At 44.4% G+C, this 19,930-nt stretch overlaps 1 protein-coding gene across 3 annotated transcripts; it reads left to right on the top strand.

The window, feature by feature from the left end:
• Window positions 1-250: 250 nt before the first annotated feature.
• On the top strand, window positions 251-19,707 carry LOC139638767 (ZZ-type zinc finger-containing protein 3-like). 3 transcript variants are annotated; one of them, XM_071512794.1, is made up of 12 exons: window positions 251-321; window positions 4,754-6,464; window positions 9,122-9,260; window positions 10,243-10,390; window positions 10,558-10,670; window positions 11,469-11,540; window positions 11,968-12,069; window positions 12,539-12,634; window positions 12,757-12,906; window positions 15,600-15,731; window positions 17,503-17,603; window positions 17,971-19,707. In XM_071512794.1, exons 2-12 carry the CDS (start codon window positions 4,819-4,821, stop codon window positions 18,113-18,115), a joined length of 2,844 nt encoding a protein of 947 aa, XP_071368895.1. In that variant the 5' UTR covers window positions 251-321; window positions 4,754-4,818; the 3' UTR covers window positions 18,116-19,707. The 3 variants fall into 3 exon arrangements, with proteins under 3 accessions (XP_071368895.1, XP_071368896.1, XP_071368897.1); XM_071512795.1 differs by lacking the exon at window positions 251-321 and having other exon boundaries at window positions 4,762-4,983; window positions 5,038-6,464; XM_071512796.1 differs by lacking the exons at window positions 251-321; window positions 4,754-6,464 and adding an exon at window positions 8,566-8,782.
• Window positions 19,708-19,930: the final 223 nt, after the last annotated feature.

Here is a 19,930-nt window from a genome sequence, read left to right as displayed (position 1 = left end):
TGATCATAGTTTGATTTTGTCACCCATTGCTTATTTTGGTATGTCATGAATGGTTGTAAGATGATAAACAAGGGGTCAAATTAAGAAACACCTATTACACTGTGTGCTACCCATCTTAAAAAGTGCTATGTACTCTCATCATCACCTAAATGAGATGACATCGACCAGTCTCTGACACATTGCACTCTTGACAGGGGCAAAAATGTACTGTACAGTGTTGCATTTTGATGAGCGCGGCTGAATCGGCTCACACACCCCGACTAGTTGACTGGATTGAAAACATGGCTGCTGCCGAATGAGCAGCAAATTTACGGAAGTGAGGTATGTGTAATTCTTGAGCTTCAAAAGCCATTTTAACAGTGAACGTCTAGTTTGGTGTGTATAATACAGCCAATGATAAAACTTGAGTTTATTTGCTCACCAAAAAAGACTATGACCGGCATATTCGCAGTACGCAAATGCATCGGCAAAGTTGTGCGCCGAACAATCAGCTAGCGGGCTAGCTAACATTAGCCTTCTGCGGCTAGCTGTAGCAGCTAACTAGCTACCTGTCTACTGCTTAGTTGCTAACCATGCTACTTGTTTCTGTACGCAACACTTCAAATATAAACGTCGGCGTACCGTTAGTTGCTATTCACTCGCTCTCCATATAATCAAATATTGTTAGATGTACCATTTGTATCAGTGGTCTAGCTAGCTAGCTTGAATTCTAACGTTACTAACTGACATTATAATGTTAACTAAATGTGATACATCGCAGATCGCCACGATTCTTTTCTACTCGATGCAGTTAACAAGCAAACTAGCCAACATGGACAAGCTAAGCTAGCCAACTTGGCTAACTAGTCGTTCACTGACAAACAGAAAACTAGCTAGCTAACGCGTCAGTGTACTCTTACGTTATGTCGTTAGAAGCAATGCGTGTAAGTTATTACTTGAATTTCGTGGGTGCAACAGTCTGCAGCTTGGTGTCTCGTTAACGTTTTATATTTAGCCATTCAGCTAAGTTAGCTAGTTTGCTAACGTTAGCTCGCTAACCAACAAGCTAGGTCAAGTAATGTTCGGATGGAAGTTGGTCCATGCTAACGTTTAGCTTGCTCACCAGCTTATGTGCACATTAGGGTTGTTTTCCCCAATCTCGCTGGAGTTTAATAGTTAACTTTTGAGGTTCACCTGCTGCAAAGTAACGTTAACTTAGCAAGTGGCACGTGCAGTTGCAACACTATCTACGCTAGTCTAGTTAGTTTGACTGCATCCCCGTGCCTCCAACTTTGTCGGCGTTGGGCTCGCGGCAGCTGGTTAGCTAGACGGTTGGGATTTGAGCGTTACTCATCGGTATGTTTATCAACACAACTTCGTGGATTTTGTGTTGCCTTCGGGCCTTGTGGAAGTATTTTACTACAGGTCAGCAGCGGATATGATTAGTCCAGCGCGACGGTAAAGATACTTCACAGCTTGTTTGTTTATCATTCGTTGGGTAACATATTTTTCTCAACCTAAGATCACGGACAGATCCATTACGGACGTTAGCTTAGCTAGTTTGCCACTTTGCTTTCCCAGTCCGCAACAATAGCCTACATACTTTGGTTGTTGGGTGTGTATTTACTTCTGCGTACAGCTAACGGTTCCAAATCTCTGGGTAAACTGTCTTTCATTCATGTTGAGAAAATTAGTGACAGTCAGATGGGCTAATGTTACTGTAACCAGCACGTGTTAACATAGTTCACAACTAAACACGCGCTTTAGAGAACAGGAAGTTGCTTGATTGAGAATTACTTTCTGTCATATCTTGTAGGTTGTACCCAGTTAGCTGCATTGATTCATAACATATATGTTGGGTTTGACACATTGCATTTTGGGCTTTAAAAGTTTGTGTTTACGGTTTGCCTGCCTGTCAGCATGGTACGTCCTTCTCAACCAATATGCCAGGCTCAGTTGCGACACAAGTAGACCAGAACAAGTGACTGTCATGCAACATATAATGTGAAGACTTTCATTAACGTGCTGTAATGCAATAGTACTCGAACAGAGAGAGGTCCTTGCAGGAATTCCTGAACCAGTTTGCTAGGATGTCCCCAACAAAGTAAGGGATAGTGTAATTTCACTGTTATTTCATTCATTAGAAGTTAGCACAGTGAGATAATGTCAGAATCTCTACTCTGTCCACCATTATATTATATATACTATATGTGTATATATTATATTACTGTTATATTGTTATACCTAGAGTAGAGACAGACAACAGAAATCTTGATGTGGGACAAATCCTTTATCAAATGAAGGTCTGTGGTCTAAAGCACATCTATTTGGGATTCATGGTATGAAAAGGTTTGGGAACCAATGCTGTAATGTATGTTTCACAGACTAGCCAAGGAGACCCCAGTAATTTCAAATCAGTTGGCTGTTTATTAGCCCTGCCACCGTCAGGAGGAGCTTGAACTGAGATAGTCAAATTTGGAAAATAATTGTCACCCCCTCTTAACAGCCAGTCATACAGGCTGCTGTTTGAAAATTATTAGGCACTGCCAGCTATGCCACCCACATGGTAATTATTGTGACAAGGAAGTGACTGAGAGTATATTTGACCAAATTCTAGACCACTGTATACAAACCTCAGGTTCTTATAAGGTTATTCATCTTAACTGTAACCCTGATACTTTTCTGAATGGTCAAGTGGTGATTAGGTTTCTAGTTTTTGAGAGCACCTCAGATGAGTAGGCCTAATTAGTTTTGTCGTGTTGAGTCTAAGGATGAGTGCTCAGTCTGAATAACCTGCCCCCTGTCCCCCCCTTTCTGTTTTTCTTTCTCTCCCTTATTTTATGCATGGTCAAATCACATTAGCTTTCTCAGCTTGAGTCTTTAGTGGAGTGTGAGTAATATGTGCATGTGGTAGTGCCTGTTCCAGGTGACTATTATCTTAGCTCCCACTAGGAATATTATCAAAATGTATTCGTTGCTAGTGTAGCCTCTGGCTTTGCTGTAGCTGTGGTAGCACAATGTAGGAAAAGGGAGGCTCGCTCCAGGAAAGGCAACTGAGAGCTTTTAAATCAGCTTTGGCAGAGGTAGGCTCACAGATTGAGGTAGCAGGAATTCATGTAAATGGGCACTGCGTTCACGGTGCTAATTGATGCTATAATTTCTGTCCTCTACAATGGGCTGCCGTGTCTCATCTCCTGTGAAAGGACAACAGTGAGATCATTCTCCCCCTGAATGTCACTTTAATACCTGCTCGATTTTATTGTCCTCTGTTGTCAGATTTATGAGATGAAGCCATGACCTCTTGTTATCTACGGGATACTTCAGCGGCCCACAGAACATGTTTGGGGGAGGGTTTTTTTTTGCGACTGAGAACATGCCAGGAAGTTAATCGTTATGTCCTAAGCAAGGCAGGAAAATAACTTTCCTGTCCACCAGCCACAATCTCAAATTTTACCAGGTACTTTCACTGTTTTATCTGCCAAAGAGATTATTCAGAATATAATAAGACCTCCAAATAATGATTGGCTACTTGCCAGAGTGGCTGGTAGAATACACTAACTTCTCAGCCAGGGAAAAACTTTACCAGCATTTTGCTGATTGCTGGTGTTAATTTGCAATGCTGGACCTAAGCCTACATGGCAGTTCACACTGTAAGCCAAGATTCCTGTTCTAATACATAGTGTTGATACTGTGCACAGCAATACACAATACACTCTATCTACAGGATACCTCCGCAACACACAGAACAAGTCTGGGGAGATTTGTTGTGCTTTAAAATGCATCAGGAAGTTAACCATCATGTCCTAAGCCTATATAGTTGCTCACACTGTAAGCCTGTAAGTTTCTTGTTGTACGAGTATTTCAATTTTGTTACATTCTGATAAGTTGCAGAAGGATAGCAGGCTGTTGGTCCATTGGCACACCTGTTATACAGAGATAAACAGCCTACTGTGTGATGTGTCGGTAATCAGTAAACCATATTTTTTCTTTGCACGAAAGAATAACTGGTATTCTTTGCAGGCACAAAATAACTGTCCCTGCTCGCATACATGCATATTCTGTACACAGAATGACACAGTTTATTTGGCTATTTTTGGTTGTGAGGCAGGTAGTGCACATTTCTGAAAATCACCTGCAGGTCAGAGTTAGATCAGGCCATTTTGATTTAGAGAACATGGTCATCCCCCTCTCATTTTATTATCTACAGGGCTGGAAAAGGTATTTTGTCTCTTGGGTTTTTGTCAGTTAAAATGCACATTGCACTCTAGTCACCTTTGTCTCTTCAATTACGAAGCACATACAGCTGAGCCTCAAAGCTGTGCTGACATTTGAAGTGTCCGAAGAGATTCTTTGAACTAGCTTTTATGCTAGATGAAAGAGTTGACCCTATTGTATCCCGTTCTATCTTCCGTCTATGTAACATCTCACACCTCTAAATGTATTTCCTTTGTACAGGCCTGGGATGAGACCTCTAGTTTTGCCTGTGGACAGAAGGTGTTGCTTAGCTACAATGACATGAGAAATCAATACCCCTTGGGTGCGCGCTGAGAAATGACCCAAGCAGTACTTAACATAAGCTTTTTGGTGGATGCTTTTATCCAAAGCGCCTTAGAGTACCTTAGCTGCAGACATTTTTAGCTTGGTTGGCCTCAGTGGGAATCAGACCCCTAACCCTGGCAATATTAGTGCCATGGTCTGCCCATTGAGCTGTACAGGGAAACATGTATTGGACATGTATTGCCTAATAAAGTGTGTCTCTGTGTGTGTTTTACAGGTGCCCACATTCTGCCGCAGAGGAGAGAGCACCAGGATGAGGAGACTGTAGGCACCCGCCGTAGTATGGCCGCGTCTCGTTCCTCGCGCGTCACAAGGTCATCAGTGGGGCTCAATGGATTGGATGAGAACTTTTGTGGTCGAACCCTCAGGAACCGCAGCATTGCCCAGCCAGAGGAGACCTCTGTGTCTCCGCTGCCCAGGGCCCGCTCGCCCAAGAAGAAACAGGACGCCAAGCAGGACACGAAGCAGGATACGAAGCAGGACGCAAAGCAGGACACCAAGCAGGATACAAAGCAGGACAGCCAGCAGGACAGCCAGCAGCAGGCCTCATTGCAGGGAAAGGTAGCTGACTGTAAGGCATCTTCAGCCGAGGGGGAGCAATGGACCAGCTCCAGAAAGCGGGGCATGTCCTGTTCAGAAAAGGACATTGGTCCAGAGAAGTCCGAGAACTGTGAGAGAGGGAAAGGGGCGCGGGATGCCTCTCCTCAAATCAAAAGGGCCAAGCGGTGCTCTCGTTCTGGAGAGTCTCAGGGACCTGAGGAGGACCCTCAGCCTCTGAAATCTGAAAGTCCCGTCTCTGTCCCAGAGCCCAGCAAGGACAGCAGCAGTGAAGATTTGCCCAGCCAAAACTCTGCTAACACAGCCCCCGCCTCACCTGTCCTCGGTAAAGAGGAAGGTGAGGTGAAGGAGGGTGAGGCAGAGGATGGTCATGTGGAGTGCTACGGGGCAGCCGAGCCCCCAAACGCTCACAAGGCCTCTAACGGACTTGGAGAGACTAAAACAGAGGATAAGGAACCTAGCACGCTCACTGGAGAGCCTAGCGCAAGTCCCACCTCTGCCACCAACTGCCCTTCGCTGCTCAACGGTAGCCAGGCGGGGGCTCCCTCATCCCCTGACCCCATTGTGCCTTGTAGAAACTCTGTCCCTGGGCAGACGGAGGTCAGTGGCTCAGGGGAATCGCCGGTCTCACCTGCGCCGACATCGGAGGCTGTTCCAGAGGATCCTGTCCCTGAGTTGATAGTGGCCAAGGAGCAGGAGGTGGAGGAGGCAGAGGTGGATGTGGTGGGCGAGTCTGTGTGTCTGGCCCACGAGGAGCAAGTGACAGAGGGTGAGAGCAGTGCCAACGGCCGGCCGCCCACACCGGTTCAGGAAGCTACTGCCTCCACCTCCTCCTCCTCCACCGCCACTAACGTGAACAATAGCCCAATCAACAACAACAACAACAGCAACTCAGGAGAAACCACACCCCCACTAGCACCAACCCCTTCCCCCACAGAGCCAGGATGCAATCCCTCAGTATCCGGCACACCCCCTTCTTTCACAGAGCCCCACGAACACAGATACACCCTGCGGACTTCACCCAGGAGGGCTGCCACTGGTGGCAAAACCTCCTCCCCCAAGCCCAGCTCCCCTCCTAGAGACAATGGTCCCCTGAGGGAAGAAGGGGAGGTGGTGGTGGAGGAGGACTGCCCCATGCTGGAGGAGCCCGCTCCCTCGGACACTGTGGGCCCCTCCAGTGAGGAGCGGGCCTCTGTGGCTCCTGGGGACCGGGCAGGTTGTGTGGACAGTGGGGCTGTGGAGGGCGAAGAGGCCGGGACCAGCAAGGAGCCAACACGCAGCCAGACTGCAGAGGAGGAGGAGGAGGAGGAGGAGGAACCAGACGTGTATTACTTTGAGTCCGACCACCTGGCTCTTAAACACAACAAAGAGTATGTGGGAGCCGCCCCCCCCCCCCAGGGATACTGTTCTCTGTTGTCTCTTCTCCTTCTGTTGATGTAGCTCTGTCTTTGAACACACGTACTGATCAGTTTATTCTGTGATCATTGCGTTAGTTATGGTCTGCGGCTTTGAATAAACTGGAGGTGCTGTTGAGTTGATGAGGATTTGTATGTACTAAGCATATTTTGATATTTTGCAAGTGCAGAATTCTATCGAGGGTCAAGATTTGTTTTTCAGTTTACTCATTTGTCAGTGTTTAATACACAGAGGATGAATTTTATTGTGGCCAACACATTATTGACTGTGTTTGCGTGCAGACAGTATTCTGGATATTCCTTATTATTTGGTCTGTATGATCATGGAAACCAAGCTTGCGCTGGTGAAGGAAAAACAACTCAAAATGCCATATAATGTTTACATGCCTCAATATCGGAATATCACAAATATCACATTAAGGTTTCTTTTAAGATTAATTTAGCGGTGGTGGCCCACCACAGCTAGAACAAGATTGAATGTAGGCCTAAATACAATGAAAAATCATCATCACACGCCATTTACCTGCACCAACCCATAAACATAATTATCTCAGTTATTAAGGGAATATTGGTGTGCATGTAAATATAGCCACGGTCTCAGTTGATAATGGGGTTTTACATCTTGTTAAACATTTCATTTCCACCTTCAATCTGGTGCTGTGTTTGTGTGAATTAGCTGCCAATTTTTGGATTTCTGAAACCCTAGGAGATTGGATGATAAAACGTCTTTGATGATTGCCTCTGTTCTCTCCTCTATTCCTTGATTAGAAGTAAACCATAAGACATGTTAGTGGATTTCTCAGTGTCAGGTTATGTTCATAGCTTTGTGAGGACTTGTCACATAGGATTGGGTGTGTATCCTTATGCTAGTGGACAGGTTGTCCCATGTTGCGCTCAGTCAGGCTCTGCTAACTGTGCTGTGGCCGGTCAGCTGATCCGTGTAGCATCTTCACAGGAGGGGGAGCGGGGGCTTCTGGGGCTTGGAGACGTCCTCAGTTGAGACCTCTTTGTCATCCGTTAGATGCCAGTATTAGTGAGAGGTTCTGATTTGGGAGAATTGCTTTAGAATAGGATTTCACTACTCTCATATTGCCTGGTAATTTGATCAGTTGAAGTTTTTGTGCCATGCCAAGGTTTGGTTGTGCTGAGTAAGAGGATTTTTGAAGGCTCAAATCAATGCAGTGAGGAGTCATTTTTACGGAAGCATGACTGGGCATTTTAGGTTGTTGAATATGGTGAATTGACACTGACTTCATTGATGATGTGTGTAGATGACGGCTTATGTTTGTGTATTACAGCGTTATGGATTTCAACACATTTCCCTCTGGCTCAATCACTTTAAGCTTTCAAAAAGCAAGCACCTTTATGGCTTTGACATAGCAACTCTCTTCTACTGGCTATCTTTTCATTTGGCACCGGTGTTTGGCAGTGGACCTTGGGCCCAGTAGGTGGCAATGGAACACCAGGCATGTCCCTGGACACCTGGAGGGATGCCAGAGTGCTGAGAAGCAAAGCCAAGTCCTTATATCCCTAGGACAGATTAATGTACAGATCATCTATTAATCTGAGAGAGTCTGCAAGTTTCAGTTTCTATTTGTTGCGGCAGAGATCAGACATTTGAATCAGAATCATTCAGCAAAACAGCAAATGCGTGTAGTAATACAGTACATAATGACACATGGTACAAGGTCAGCAGGCCCTCACACAGTGTAAAGGGACGTGTCTGAATGCTGATGAAGGGATATGAGGTTAAACACAGTTGACTTGCTTGAACGTTTGGCTTCATCGTGTAGAATTTTAGAAACACTGGCAGCTACTGAATGAATTGTGTCCTGTGCATTGATTTTCATTCATGTCCTGTTAAGGGAGATTGATCCACTCCGCCTCACTGAGCACCTGCATGAGGTTATAGAGACCAGGCTATGAAGGAACGCCGTAATGTTCCTGTTGATTCCTCCACCGCAGCTCGCACTGTAAGGCTTCTGAGTCAATACCACACTTAGTCATTCAGAGCTCAGTTTGCAGTTCCTCTATTGCCCCTGAGGGTGTGAGTGGAAAGGTCAGGCTTCTCCAGCACTGAAGTCTCCTTAAACACTGCAAAGCCCGAGTGTTTGTCACGCAATGCTTTTGATATTTGCTATGAAATCTGACTGTGGATGTGCACATTTATTGATCAGGCCAAATGTTTTAATGTATTTTCTCTTACCAGGGCAACTAACTTATTATTTACCAGCCACTGTGCCTGGTGGGTTACACTTTGACAAATACATGAGGTAATTGTTTTTCTCCAATAGAAAAGCACCTCAGAGTGAGTTAGGCATTTGCCAAAGTGGCTTGTAGACTTGATAAGCTTTCCAGAACAGCCAAACTTTACCAGCGTTCGTCTGGTGGCTTGTGATAATTTCCCTTCAGCCTCACTAACGCCCTGAACACATTCCTCAGAAAATAGGTGAAACAGATGGCAGCACACCTCTTCATCAGCGCCACAGTTGAATTATGCATGGTCCGGGGTCTAAAAGTTTGATGCGCTGCTGCATGGCAAGTGTCAGGTTAAATAATGTAAGCGGTCCCTTCCTTCCAGTCGTGTCTAACCTCGCTCCCCTCTGTGTCAGTTATCAGAGACTGCTGCAGACCATTGGGGTGCTTGAGGCCCAGCGCACGCAGGCCATCATGGACCTGGAGACTCTGGCGCTCGACCAGAGAGAGGCACTCACTGACCCCATCAGCTTTGTGGAGCAGCTGCAGAAACGGGTAACAAAAATACAGACTCTTCTCCTTGATACACCACAGAGTGTGGAGCCCAGGAGCGCCTGTCCTGGTGGGGAAAAATTTATTTGGTGATAACGAAGTATTAACTTGCACGCACAACATGCTATTGTGTGCACATGATATATAAATAATGCTCACAATTTGCATTAAAAAGTGTGTGTTTAGACATACGATGTGCGCACGTAATAAGTTAATATATAGAGCCAGTGCCACTGCACCAACCCCTTTCTGAGACTTGGTGTTGCCTGTTGACCAATACTCTGTAACATCCCTCAAGCTTGCATATTGATGGTAGTAGAGCCCACTAGCTCTCAATATGTCAGTCATCAGTTGTGTCTTACTAATGTGTTGCATGGCAAGTCTTGTCAGTAGGTAATGCCTTGATAACTCATCCCCACTTTTTTTATTAACTTGTGGGCATGTGTTAATTAATTTGTTTGCACAAATTATGAAATTGTGCACACAAAATAATGAAAATGACGGGTGTCTTTGGTTGGAATGAAAACCTGCATATTCGGCACAATTGCCCACCCCTGGTCTTAAATCAAGATAAAGGAATGACCAGAAAGCCGCTACTCATGGATCTAAAGTTGCGCTCCGGCTCATAAGGGGTTAAGACATCAGTGATATAACTGGGGGCCAAACCTATAAAATACAAATAGTAATGCCTGGCCATCTTAATTGTATTAAGCAGTAACTGGACTTCAGAGCAGGGCTCTAAAAGAAAAGCACAAAGTGCTTTGCAAAAAGGCATAAAAACAAGGAATAAAGTTATTTAAAACATAAACAAAAAGCTGGCAAAATCCAAATAACACAAAATGCATAATAACAAGTCTCTGAATTTGCCAAAGTAGTGTTTGTTTCTCTCCTGCCCTCGCCTCTCTGACCTTACCGCAGTAAGGTTAACGGAGGTCATAAGGTCACTTATTGACAGATTCTGACCCCTGACTCTGCTGACCCTCAGGTGAATCTGGGCCTGCCCTGCCCCCAGCGAGTCGTCCAGCTGCCTGACATTGCGTGGGAGCAATACACCTCAGGCCTGGGCGACTTTGAGAGGGAGTTCTGTGACAAGAAACGCAAAACCAGGCGGCTGAAGCTGATCTTCGACAAGGGCATGTAGAAATAAAGAAATCTTATTTGTAATCTAAAGAAGTTATTTGTCTTTATCTTGTAGCTCCTGCAATTTTTCATCAAGATAGAGTCCAGGGAGATTCTTTGACATTTTAGATTCTTTTAAAATAATTCAAAAATGCTAATTCTGCTCATTCCCTCCCCTCAGGTTTGCCTGCTCGACCAAAAAGTCCTGTGGAACCGAAGAAGGAAGGCGAACCCTCCACCATGTACTCCTCTCTGCCCACTAGTGACGCCCCTGAGAACGGCAGGCAATCACAGGTAACGCCTCTACTCTCTGCTCAAATAATCTCTACAGCACACATAAGCCACTTCTGTCATCACAACGGCAAGAAAACAATTGTCTCCCAGTGTATCATTAGTGGATTAACCAGGTGCTGGTGCAGCTACATGCTCTCCTAACTGTAGCTGGTGAGTCACCGGTTTCCTGCAAGGTGCCCTACATATCATCAGGTTATTGCCGTTTTTTACTGCGCCCGGCCTCCTCCAACCCCACCTCCCCCATTCTCACTCCTACTGGCAGAGTTAAGCATGCAGCACATGTGAGCACAAAAGATGGTATCTATGGAAACATGAGGAGTCCACCCCTCCCACTCCTGATTGCCACTTATTCTTGGCCTTTGTTATATGTGTGTGTGTGTGTGTGCGCGTGCTTGTGTGTGTGTGTCTTCCCTCATTGTATGGGCAGTAAGGTTTCACTTTAATTGATCCTGGAGATTAGACGGCTCCAAGGACTTAGCACCGAGCAAACAACTCCTTGATTATTTCTTTTTCGTTTCCCCCGTTTTTATTTTGCAAGCGCATTTGCATTCTCCCAGACTACGCTCTCTGAATTCTAAAGGGATTTTGTTTGTCAGTCAAAAGAGTTGCTGTTTTTCCCCATCTTCCCACAATGACACATCTCCAGTCACATCTGACAGCCCGGCATTCTCTGTCGAACTGACAGATTCAGTGCACCAGGCAGTTCATATGCGGCGATCTCTTCAAATGGAGGAGTGCCCATTATTTTTGTATCTTGTCAGTCTTTTAACATGTCTGTCACTCGTGTCTTCCTGACAGATGATCAGGGGGAGGTTATGTCATTCGAGCAAGCCTGACACATTTAACCAGCTGTGGACTGTGGAGGAACAGGTGAGTAGCAAGGCTGGAAGAGGATGCACTATGTTTTATCATGATCAGTTTGCTCACCAAGCACAGTGAATATACAGGAGTTTCTTGTTGATACTGCCAACATATTTCCAGTCTACATATGAAAAGTTTAATTTCAAAACACCATTTCTCATTTTGATGTTAAAAAAATCGTCATTAACAATCTATAAAATATACCGAATTCAATCTTTAAAATCTTTATTTTGTCAAACAAAAGCTGATATTGCATACTTTTAAAAAAATTTGTGCTACCAACCTGTTTAAATTGTGGATGTGTTGTTTTGGAACGAAAGCTTCATATATACATTCCACATTGATGTATCAGTGGAGAGTATTAGCAGTCATGCAGTGAAGAAATCTGTATTTTCCCAACAGGGTTTTCACCTGGTGTTTTGTGTGTCTTTTATAGAAAAAACTGGAGCAACTTCTCCTTAAGTTCCCTCCTGAGGAAGTAGAGTCCAAAAGATGGCAGAAGATTGCTGATGAGCTCGGCAACAGAACAGCAAAACAGGTGACTTTCATATATTGATGCACATTAGAGCGGCAGGACTAACCAGGAAAACATGCCAGTGTGGTACACACTTATTCCTTGCTTGGTTCGGATTAATTGATTTATTTGCAAATATAAAAATGATAAAACAAAGCAAAGAAAATGTATAGATTTTGCAGGTGAGATAAAATGAAAAACAAGGCTATCTCACCAAATGTAAACATCTATTTTATATTTTTATCAGCCTGTCATGATGTTAACCACGTGGACTTTTGCAAATCTGGCAGTCTTCACTATCAAAACACACTGTTAAATGGAATGAATCATGTTGCACTGCTAAAAGGTATCGACAGACTGGTGGCATCACTTGTGTGTTGATTGCATCCCGCAAGTATCTGGATGATACATGCGTGTGACCTCAATTACTTCACGCTGCTGTTTCTCTGTTGGAAATCATTAACGCTACCATTTTCCTGTTAAAACATTCCAGGTTGCCAGTAGGGTTCAAAAGTACTTCATCAAACTGACAAAAGCTGGTATCCCTGTGCCTGGAAGAACACCCAACATGTGCATGTACACTAAAAAGGTAACCATTACCCCTTCACCAATCCATTAACCGTACCCAGTTACTAATCCCATCAAAACAAATCTTGGTTTATGATGCATGGCTGCTTTGGTAACATCACCGGTGTGTTTTTTGTTACCCAGGCGTCCAATAAGCGGCAGCACCACCTTAACAAGCACCTGTACCGGCCGTCGACTTTCCTGACCTCCTACGAGCCTCCGGTCTACATGGAGGAAGAGGACGAGCGCGCGGCATATTACAGCAGCGTGCAGGACCCCTCTGCTGATGAATCGGTCAGCCACAAGTCAAACCCCTCTCTCTCTCTCATTTTCTGTTTTCTGTCTCTGTGTGTCAACAGGCAGTAGTGAACCTTCCTTCTCAATACACTTAACTGTTTAAGGCCACAAAAACGTCGGCAGCTCTCTTGCTTCCTTTTTTCTCCATTTTCTTCTGTGTGTTTTGGTTTTGGTGTAGGTGGTCATGTTTTGGGGGCAAAGTTGTCCAGCAATCGACCAATCAGATCCCGTATTCCCCCTCTCTCTCTCTGTTTTGAGTGGCAGGAAAACCAAAACAGGGAAATGACTGGGCCAACTTTCAAGACATTCTGGTTTTCGGCAGTCCTGGTTTGAACACAGTTTATTTCCTTGTCTTAACGTTCATACAGTTAATTTAACATTAGCAGCTGAAGCTATGTGGAGAGGTTTGTTAATTGTTGCGTTGCCTCAGCCGGAGACACTGCAGGCTCTCTGCAGGGAGAGAAGCCAAAGACCGGGCCAAAAACGACTTGCTCCGGCTACTTGACTAGTATTGATGGTATTGACTGGAGCTTTTTCGGCTATAAACGAGCAGCTATTTTCAGCTCATTGTAAGTGTGTTGCAGCGAGAAACAATAGTTTATGTCCTTGCTCAAATTTTCTAGCTATAAATTAAAGCGTAATCAGCACAGTGTCACTCTAGAATCGGTATCTTGCTCCCACAACTTGTTTGCCTTAGTGCTCCGTAATGTTGTGCACACCCAAGCAAGCCACTTGCAGTGGCGGTCAGGCTTGAAATAACTGTGGAGAGACATTCAAAGGGAGCTGTGTGTGTTCAAGGGAGAGACAGACAGAGTGTTTTCAGTGTTTCATGGTGTTAAATGTGGATGTCATGCACTTCAAGATTCACCCCGTCTGAGACTTAAATCATTTATAGGCCTAAGCAGGTTGCCTTGGGTCTTCTTGATTTTTGTTGTTTGTGTGATGTTGAAATCATTTTAGCGTAGATGCTGGGAATAACTGGAAATTTTGAATGTACAATATACTTGGGTTTGATTCTTTAAGATGGTCTGCTTCAAAAACAGAGTAGGTGGCGCGCTGAAAACTAGCACTATTTACTTTTCAATTGTTTAATATACAATTAAACCCTCCCCCCTCTTCTTTTTCATTTCCCTGATCACATCCCTGGCTGTGGTTCTTTGCTGCCTAATTCGGCTAATCACAATCTCACATCTCCTCCCTCTCACTGTCCACAGTCGTAACTTCTTCCCCTCTGTTAGCAGTGACCTATAAGATAAAGGCTGGTGAAAGCTGCTTGTTACGTGCCTGTGGGATGTATGTGTCTTATACCCATCTAGTCCATATGCATCAGTTTCAGACGAGGGGAAGTAAGCAACTGTGACTTTGCTCCCCGGGGAAAACTCCCTGCCTCGTCCCTTATGTCCGCTTTCCTGTGGTAGCCTGCCTCTCTCCCCTTTAACACCTTTGGATGAAACGAAGTAGTTGGCCCTTGATCATACACGTTTGTACTTTTTTTTTTTTTTCAATCAGGGCAGTGTGTGCTGTTGAAAATGACTAAACAGGCGGGGGCGGGGGGCTGGCTCAGACCCAGCCTCGACTCTCCTTCCATCTGAACTGTGTGACTCCTCACGCTCGCCGTTATCCAAGCGCTGACATTTTCTCTCTCTCCCTCTGATGGCAGTAACCTTTAAGTAAAACCAGGTCGCTGTGCCCTACTGAGAACACAGGCTGCCGGATCCACCGGCGCGTTAACAAAACCTCTAACACCGCCGGTGTGGAGCAAACTCACAAAGGTGTTGCCAGCATGGGCCGCAAGAATTTCTCACTTCACCAAGTTGTCCTTTACTTTGGCTGTGTTTGCGGGAGGCCATGAGAGACGGGGGAGGGCAAACGCGTTGGCAGCTTAGCAGAATTTCAGCCCTGGCGCTCCACAGAGCCATTCACTGTCATGACTTGGAAGTGCGACTGAGAGATTTGTTGCAAATACTAATGTGATACACTTCGTTGATCTCTGTAGGAAAATTGTGTTTCCATTTGCCCCCCTCCACAAGGGAGTCAGAGGTCAGGGCCAGGTACAAAACAGCATTCCTGGAGCTGGCAGGGATTCAATGTTTTGCTGAAGGACACATGGGCTCGAACCCAGGTCCTTTAGCTGAAGGACAGTCTGTCTACTAACTCCAACACCTGGCTGCCCAAATAGAAAAAAGCCTATTGTTCTGTTTTTAAAATGTATTTATTTTATCAGCAGCACAATTAAGACGTACAACAAAAAGCAATAGAAAACAGCAGGTTTTGAAAAACCTCCCCTAGGAGAAATATTATTATAAACAGAAGGGGAGACACAGTGTGCATTGTAGCAGATTAAAAAGAATACACTGAAGTTGTAGATAGACGAACATGAATAGGATCGAGTGAATATATATTTATTCATTATGGGCAAGTTATGTATGTAATTATGTTTATGGATAAATTGCCCTTGCTCGGCTAAAATTAGACCGATCAATAGTTGTAGCAGCAGTTTTCCTGTAGGCTATAAAACATCTAGAGAATTGCTAGAATAGCTGTGTCAAAATGGATTCCCAGAGGGCTATAGAGATGTTTTGTATGTGGATGCACTAATGCTTATCATTTGTTTCCTCTCCCTCTCGTGTGTGTGTGTGTGTGTGTGTGTGTGTGTGTGTGTGTGTGTGTGTGTGTGTGTGCCCACCCAGGATGAGGAGGGTGTACCTGTGGAGTTGAGACACTTGCCGGAGTACAAGGAGCTTTTGGAGCTGAAGCGGCTGAAGAAGCAGAAGCTACGGGAGATCCAGGAGAGCGCTGTGGTGCAGCACATAGGCTACAAGGTGAAGCCCTACGCTCCTCTGTTCAACACATCCATACATATACAGTGAATTGATATTCATTCAAAATAAATCATATGATAACCCCATTGACATACCTGTGTTCACAGCCACCGGCCCTTTCCTCAAACATTTAAGTCAGGTTTCTACACAGGCGTTCACCCTGTTTTATCTGCAGGAGGGATAGTGACATCACATGGTGTGTATTGGTGAAATAAAAAACAAATGCCACAAAATCATTGGATTGAAGAGGTTCAAGTGGCTACATGTACATCATATTGAAATGGTGTTCAGCACAGCTACAGCCTGTGTGAACATGTAGATGATTCAGGAGGCATCAGGATGTTACCTCGATGATTCTTTTGCAAACACTCTTTGTTGACGTCATGTTTAAATGCAAAACTATATAATTCTCACTACGCATGTAGTCAGCATCCATATTACATGAAATCTGTTCTGTGTTTTATTGTCCTACAACTAGGGCTGCAACTAACGATTACTTTCATTTTTGATTAATCTATTAATAATTTTTTGATTAATTATTTAGTCTATAAAATGTCAAAAATAATGACAAATGCCCATTACAAGTTACAAGTGTGATGTCAAAGTGAGGTCTTAAAATTGCTTATTTAGTCTGACGAGCAGCCAAAAAAACCCAAAGTCTTCATTTTATAATGATATGAAACGCAAGCAAATACTAGCATTTGTGAAGCTGTAACCAGAAAATGTTTATTTTTACTTGATAAATGACTAAAACGGTTAATCGTTTATCAAAATTATAATCAACTAATTGTTTCAGCACTACCTACAACCAGTATCCTCAATTAACGTTTTGTCTGATCTGTCAGTGGCTGATAAACTAAAAGAATTTATCTGCCAGGAAGATTTTTTACCATCAAAAATAATTAAAGAGTAACTCCACACTAAAACACTTTTTTTTTTAGTTGTAAACTGGCATTTAGTACTATGTAGTTATGAAATACAACGATGCCGGTCATATTGTCAACATTGAGCACTGATGTCCCGGTGCCATATTTATCTCACTAAACCTGGCTCAGTTCGCCCTCCAGTGGTTAAAATGAGCAGCCATGTTCAAGGGCAATTGTCCTAAGATATGCCACTGGGTAAAAAGATGTTACCTTTTATTCCTTTCACCTTACCCATCTTCATGCTATTTCATTATAGAATCAAGTACCGTGGGAAACATTCACTAAATATACAACAGCAGATTAAGAGTTTTAGTTTAAAACTCATTCGTTTATACAATGGGTCAAGTTTGTAATTCATCATGAAGTGACTTGCAACATGTGAATAATGTTAAGTTTTAACGAATATTAGGCTAGTTAACCATCCAGACGGCGGAGAAACAGAAGTTTAGACGCTACTGCTTTGTGTGGAGCAGCGTAACAGGCAGCCAATCAGGAGCCATCTGAATCAGAGCCATTGTTTTGCCTTGATTTGATTGGCTCACGGTCAGAGGCTGTGTACGGCGTTCGGATGAGACAAAGTTTAAGAACAGGCAAAGATTGAAGACTATCTCACCAATGTATTCAAATGGTGAATACATTTGAATACATTTGAATACAAAAAGGTCAGTTACCGGTCAGTGTGGCGGGTGAGTCTTGTTGATTCATCCGCCAACGACAAGTTCTACTGACATTTGATGCTTGGTGGCTGTTGATTTTGCACCCTGCCTACAGCAATGTTTTGTTCTGAGGTTAACGTGTGTGTGTGTGTGTGTGTGTGTGTGTGTGTGTGTGTGTGTTGTATGCAGTGTGACGTGTGTGGCATGGAGCCCATCCAGGGAGTGAGGTGGCACTGTCAGGACTGTCCCCAGGACAACGCGGTCGATTTCTGCTCCAACTGCTCTGACTGGTGAGACTCTCCTGCTCCTCTTTTCTAAGTGCCATCAGATAATGCTCAGTTGATTTCCTCAGCACAAATACCCGTATATAAAAAAGCTTGTTGTCATTGTAAGAATCCAATATTTTGAAGCTTTATGATATCTTTTGATGCCTTTTTAAAAAAAGGTACAGATAGCAAAACTTGGTATGGTGCCAGTTGGTATCGTTTTTCAATACCTTGCTCGAGGTATCATTGACTTGAATGTGAAAGGGTTTAACCGCGCTGTTCTCTGACTTCTTATCATTTAATCCTTTTCTTAACTGCAGGATCATTAAGGAGCGCCAAGCCCCCAGCTCTAATATTGACTTGGCATTTTCCCTTTTATTTTTTCTTCCAGCTTGTTCAAGACAGAGACCCACAAGCCTAACCACCACCTGGAACCAGTGTACCAGTCGGAAACCTTCCTGGACAGGGACTACTGCCTGCCGCAGAGCACGGGCTACAACTACCTGGACCCCAACTACTTCCCGGCCAACAGATGACAGGGTCCGAGGCGCCCCTAGCTCCAGGCTCTCTCCACATATCCCACAGGCCACTCTGTGCATGGCTCCATCCTCCAAGTCCAAGATAACCGCTTAACCCGCCGCCAGGCAGGAAGGCCGGCCAGCAGGCAGGCAGACAGCCGGGGGCCTCGGAGCAGACCACAGTGCTGCTGGTGGGGGGGGGGCTGCTGGTAACTGGCCTCCCTGACTCGAGCAAGGGCGGCCATGTTGGCTTCTCAGAGTGGGGGGCCCCGCTCCACCTCGGCCGGGTTAATCAATGGATCTCTGATTTAAAATGATACACTATTTTTAAAAACAAAAAAACAGAAGGCACACCGACATTCCCGAGCTCTGTGACTCCAGGAGGGCTGTCTTTGTCCCGTTCCCCTCCTCCCATCGCCCTCCGATACCTCCCTGTGCTGCTTTGAAACTGGAGAAAGTGACGGTCAGTCTGGTGAAGCGCCACCTAACGGAAACGTGTGGTCGACCAGTGTGTCGTAGCGGACCTTAACTCATCAACTGAGATACACATGGGTGGTTAGTATGTGTGTATGTGGTCTCCGTGTTATGCAAGAGTGAAAAATGTCCTAGCTAGGTATCCGTAGATTGAGTATTTATGAGTCAGACTTCCTCAGCGGGAGTGGGGCTGCTGCGAAAGAATTTAGGCGGCGTTTCGGCCAATGGGACTTGCCGCCGAGACGGTGGCGACAGACAGAGTAGGAAATCGATCACAGGAGCTTTGTCGATCCACACAACGTTCTGAAGACAAACCTGTTTGTGTTTAACGGACCGTGCGCCATGTCAACATGGGGCTACCCTACCACTGTCACTCAACGCTGCTCTCTACCCCTCACTTTTCACCACACCCCTCCCTCTCTCTCTCTCACACACACAGACACACACACACACACACACACTGTCATCTCCGTTTCCTTTTTAAATGTTTCACCTCCCCCTTGCTCTCTCCACTAAACATGTTCAGTTTCTGACTAAGAAGCACTACAGCATGGAGAGCAAATGTTTTTGAAGGCAGACGAATGGGAACGTATGGAAAAATGTAGAAGACTGTTTTTGTTTTTCTGTTTGTTTGTTTTTCCCCCTAATGTGTGCTGTTGTTGATCATGTTGAGTATACAAGTATATGGTGAAAAGTAGCCAGCGCTAGTTGCTGTGTGCCATTTTTTAAAATTGTTTTCTGGGGATTTCCACCTCTGAACCTGGCCACAACTTCTCCCTTCCTGCGTGGCGCCATTGACCTACATTAAATTGACCCAATCATCATGCCTCTAGATCCTCTTTAATTTTTGCAGTCCACTTAAAGGTCCATTAAAAAGATTGTATTTTTATTAATCTATTTAAAAAGAAGAATTGAGGTAGTAGTTGCTGCCTCCACAGTGGAACAACCCACGCAATTTTATACACATAGATTTTGTTGTGCTTGAGTAGACACCATTTTGTATGGTTTTCGTTTCGTCTCCTTCCCTCACCCCCTTTGCCCTGCTTCAATATCTGTGTATAACAGTCTGTTCTTATGTAAAAAAATAATAATGTAAAAAAAAAACAATGCTAGAGGAGAACTGTGGAAATAAAAGTATGTGAAAATAGTGTTTCTACACCTGTGGTTCCTGTTTTATTCTTCTGGGAAACTTCAAGGGCCGGGGCACAATTTATAGTGTGTAAATGTGTGTAATCACATTTTGTGATTTTAGCTTCCACAATTTATAATTGTAGATTCCTGCAATATTGAAACATCTCTTTCATTTAGAATATCTTCTGTAATTTAAGGTAGTCAAGATGTTGACATAAGATGCAAAAA

Source organism: Centroberyx affinis, unplaced genomic scaffold (assembly GCF_046629955.1).
Source record: "Centroberyx affinis isolate AG114_WGS23_722 - 3 ecotype Tasmania unplaced genomic scaffold, CSIRO-AGI_Caff_v1 ptg006536l_1, whole genome shotgun sequence".
Classification (NCBI taxonomy): domain Eukaryota; kingdom Metazoa; phylum Chordata; class Actinopteri; order Beryciformes; family Berycidae; genus Centroberyx; species Centroberyx affinis.
This window is presented reverse-complemented; position numbering and strand designations above follow the sequence as displayed.

What these genes read in the sequence shown, in the direction of transcription:
- LOC139638767 (XM_071512794.1), top strand. Translation starts at nt 4,819, where the DNA reads ATGGCCGCGTCTCGTTCCTCGCGCGTCACAAGGTCATCAGTGGGGCTC. An exon ending in GCTCTTAAACACAACAAAGA is followed by an intron (nt 6,465 to 9,121) that starts GTATGTGGGAGC and finishes CCTCTGTGTCAG; the next exon opens with TTATCAGAGACTGCTGCAGA. An exon ending in TGGAGCAGCTGCAGAAACGG is followed by an intron (nt 9,261 to 10,242) that starts GTAACAAAAATA and finishes GCTGACCCTCAG; the next exon opens with GTGAATCTGGGCCTGCCCTG.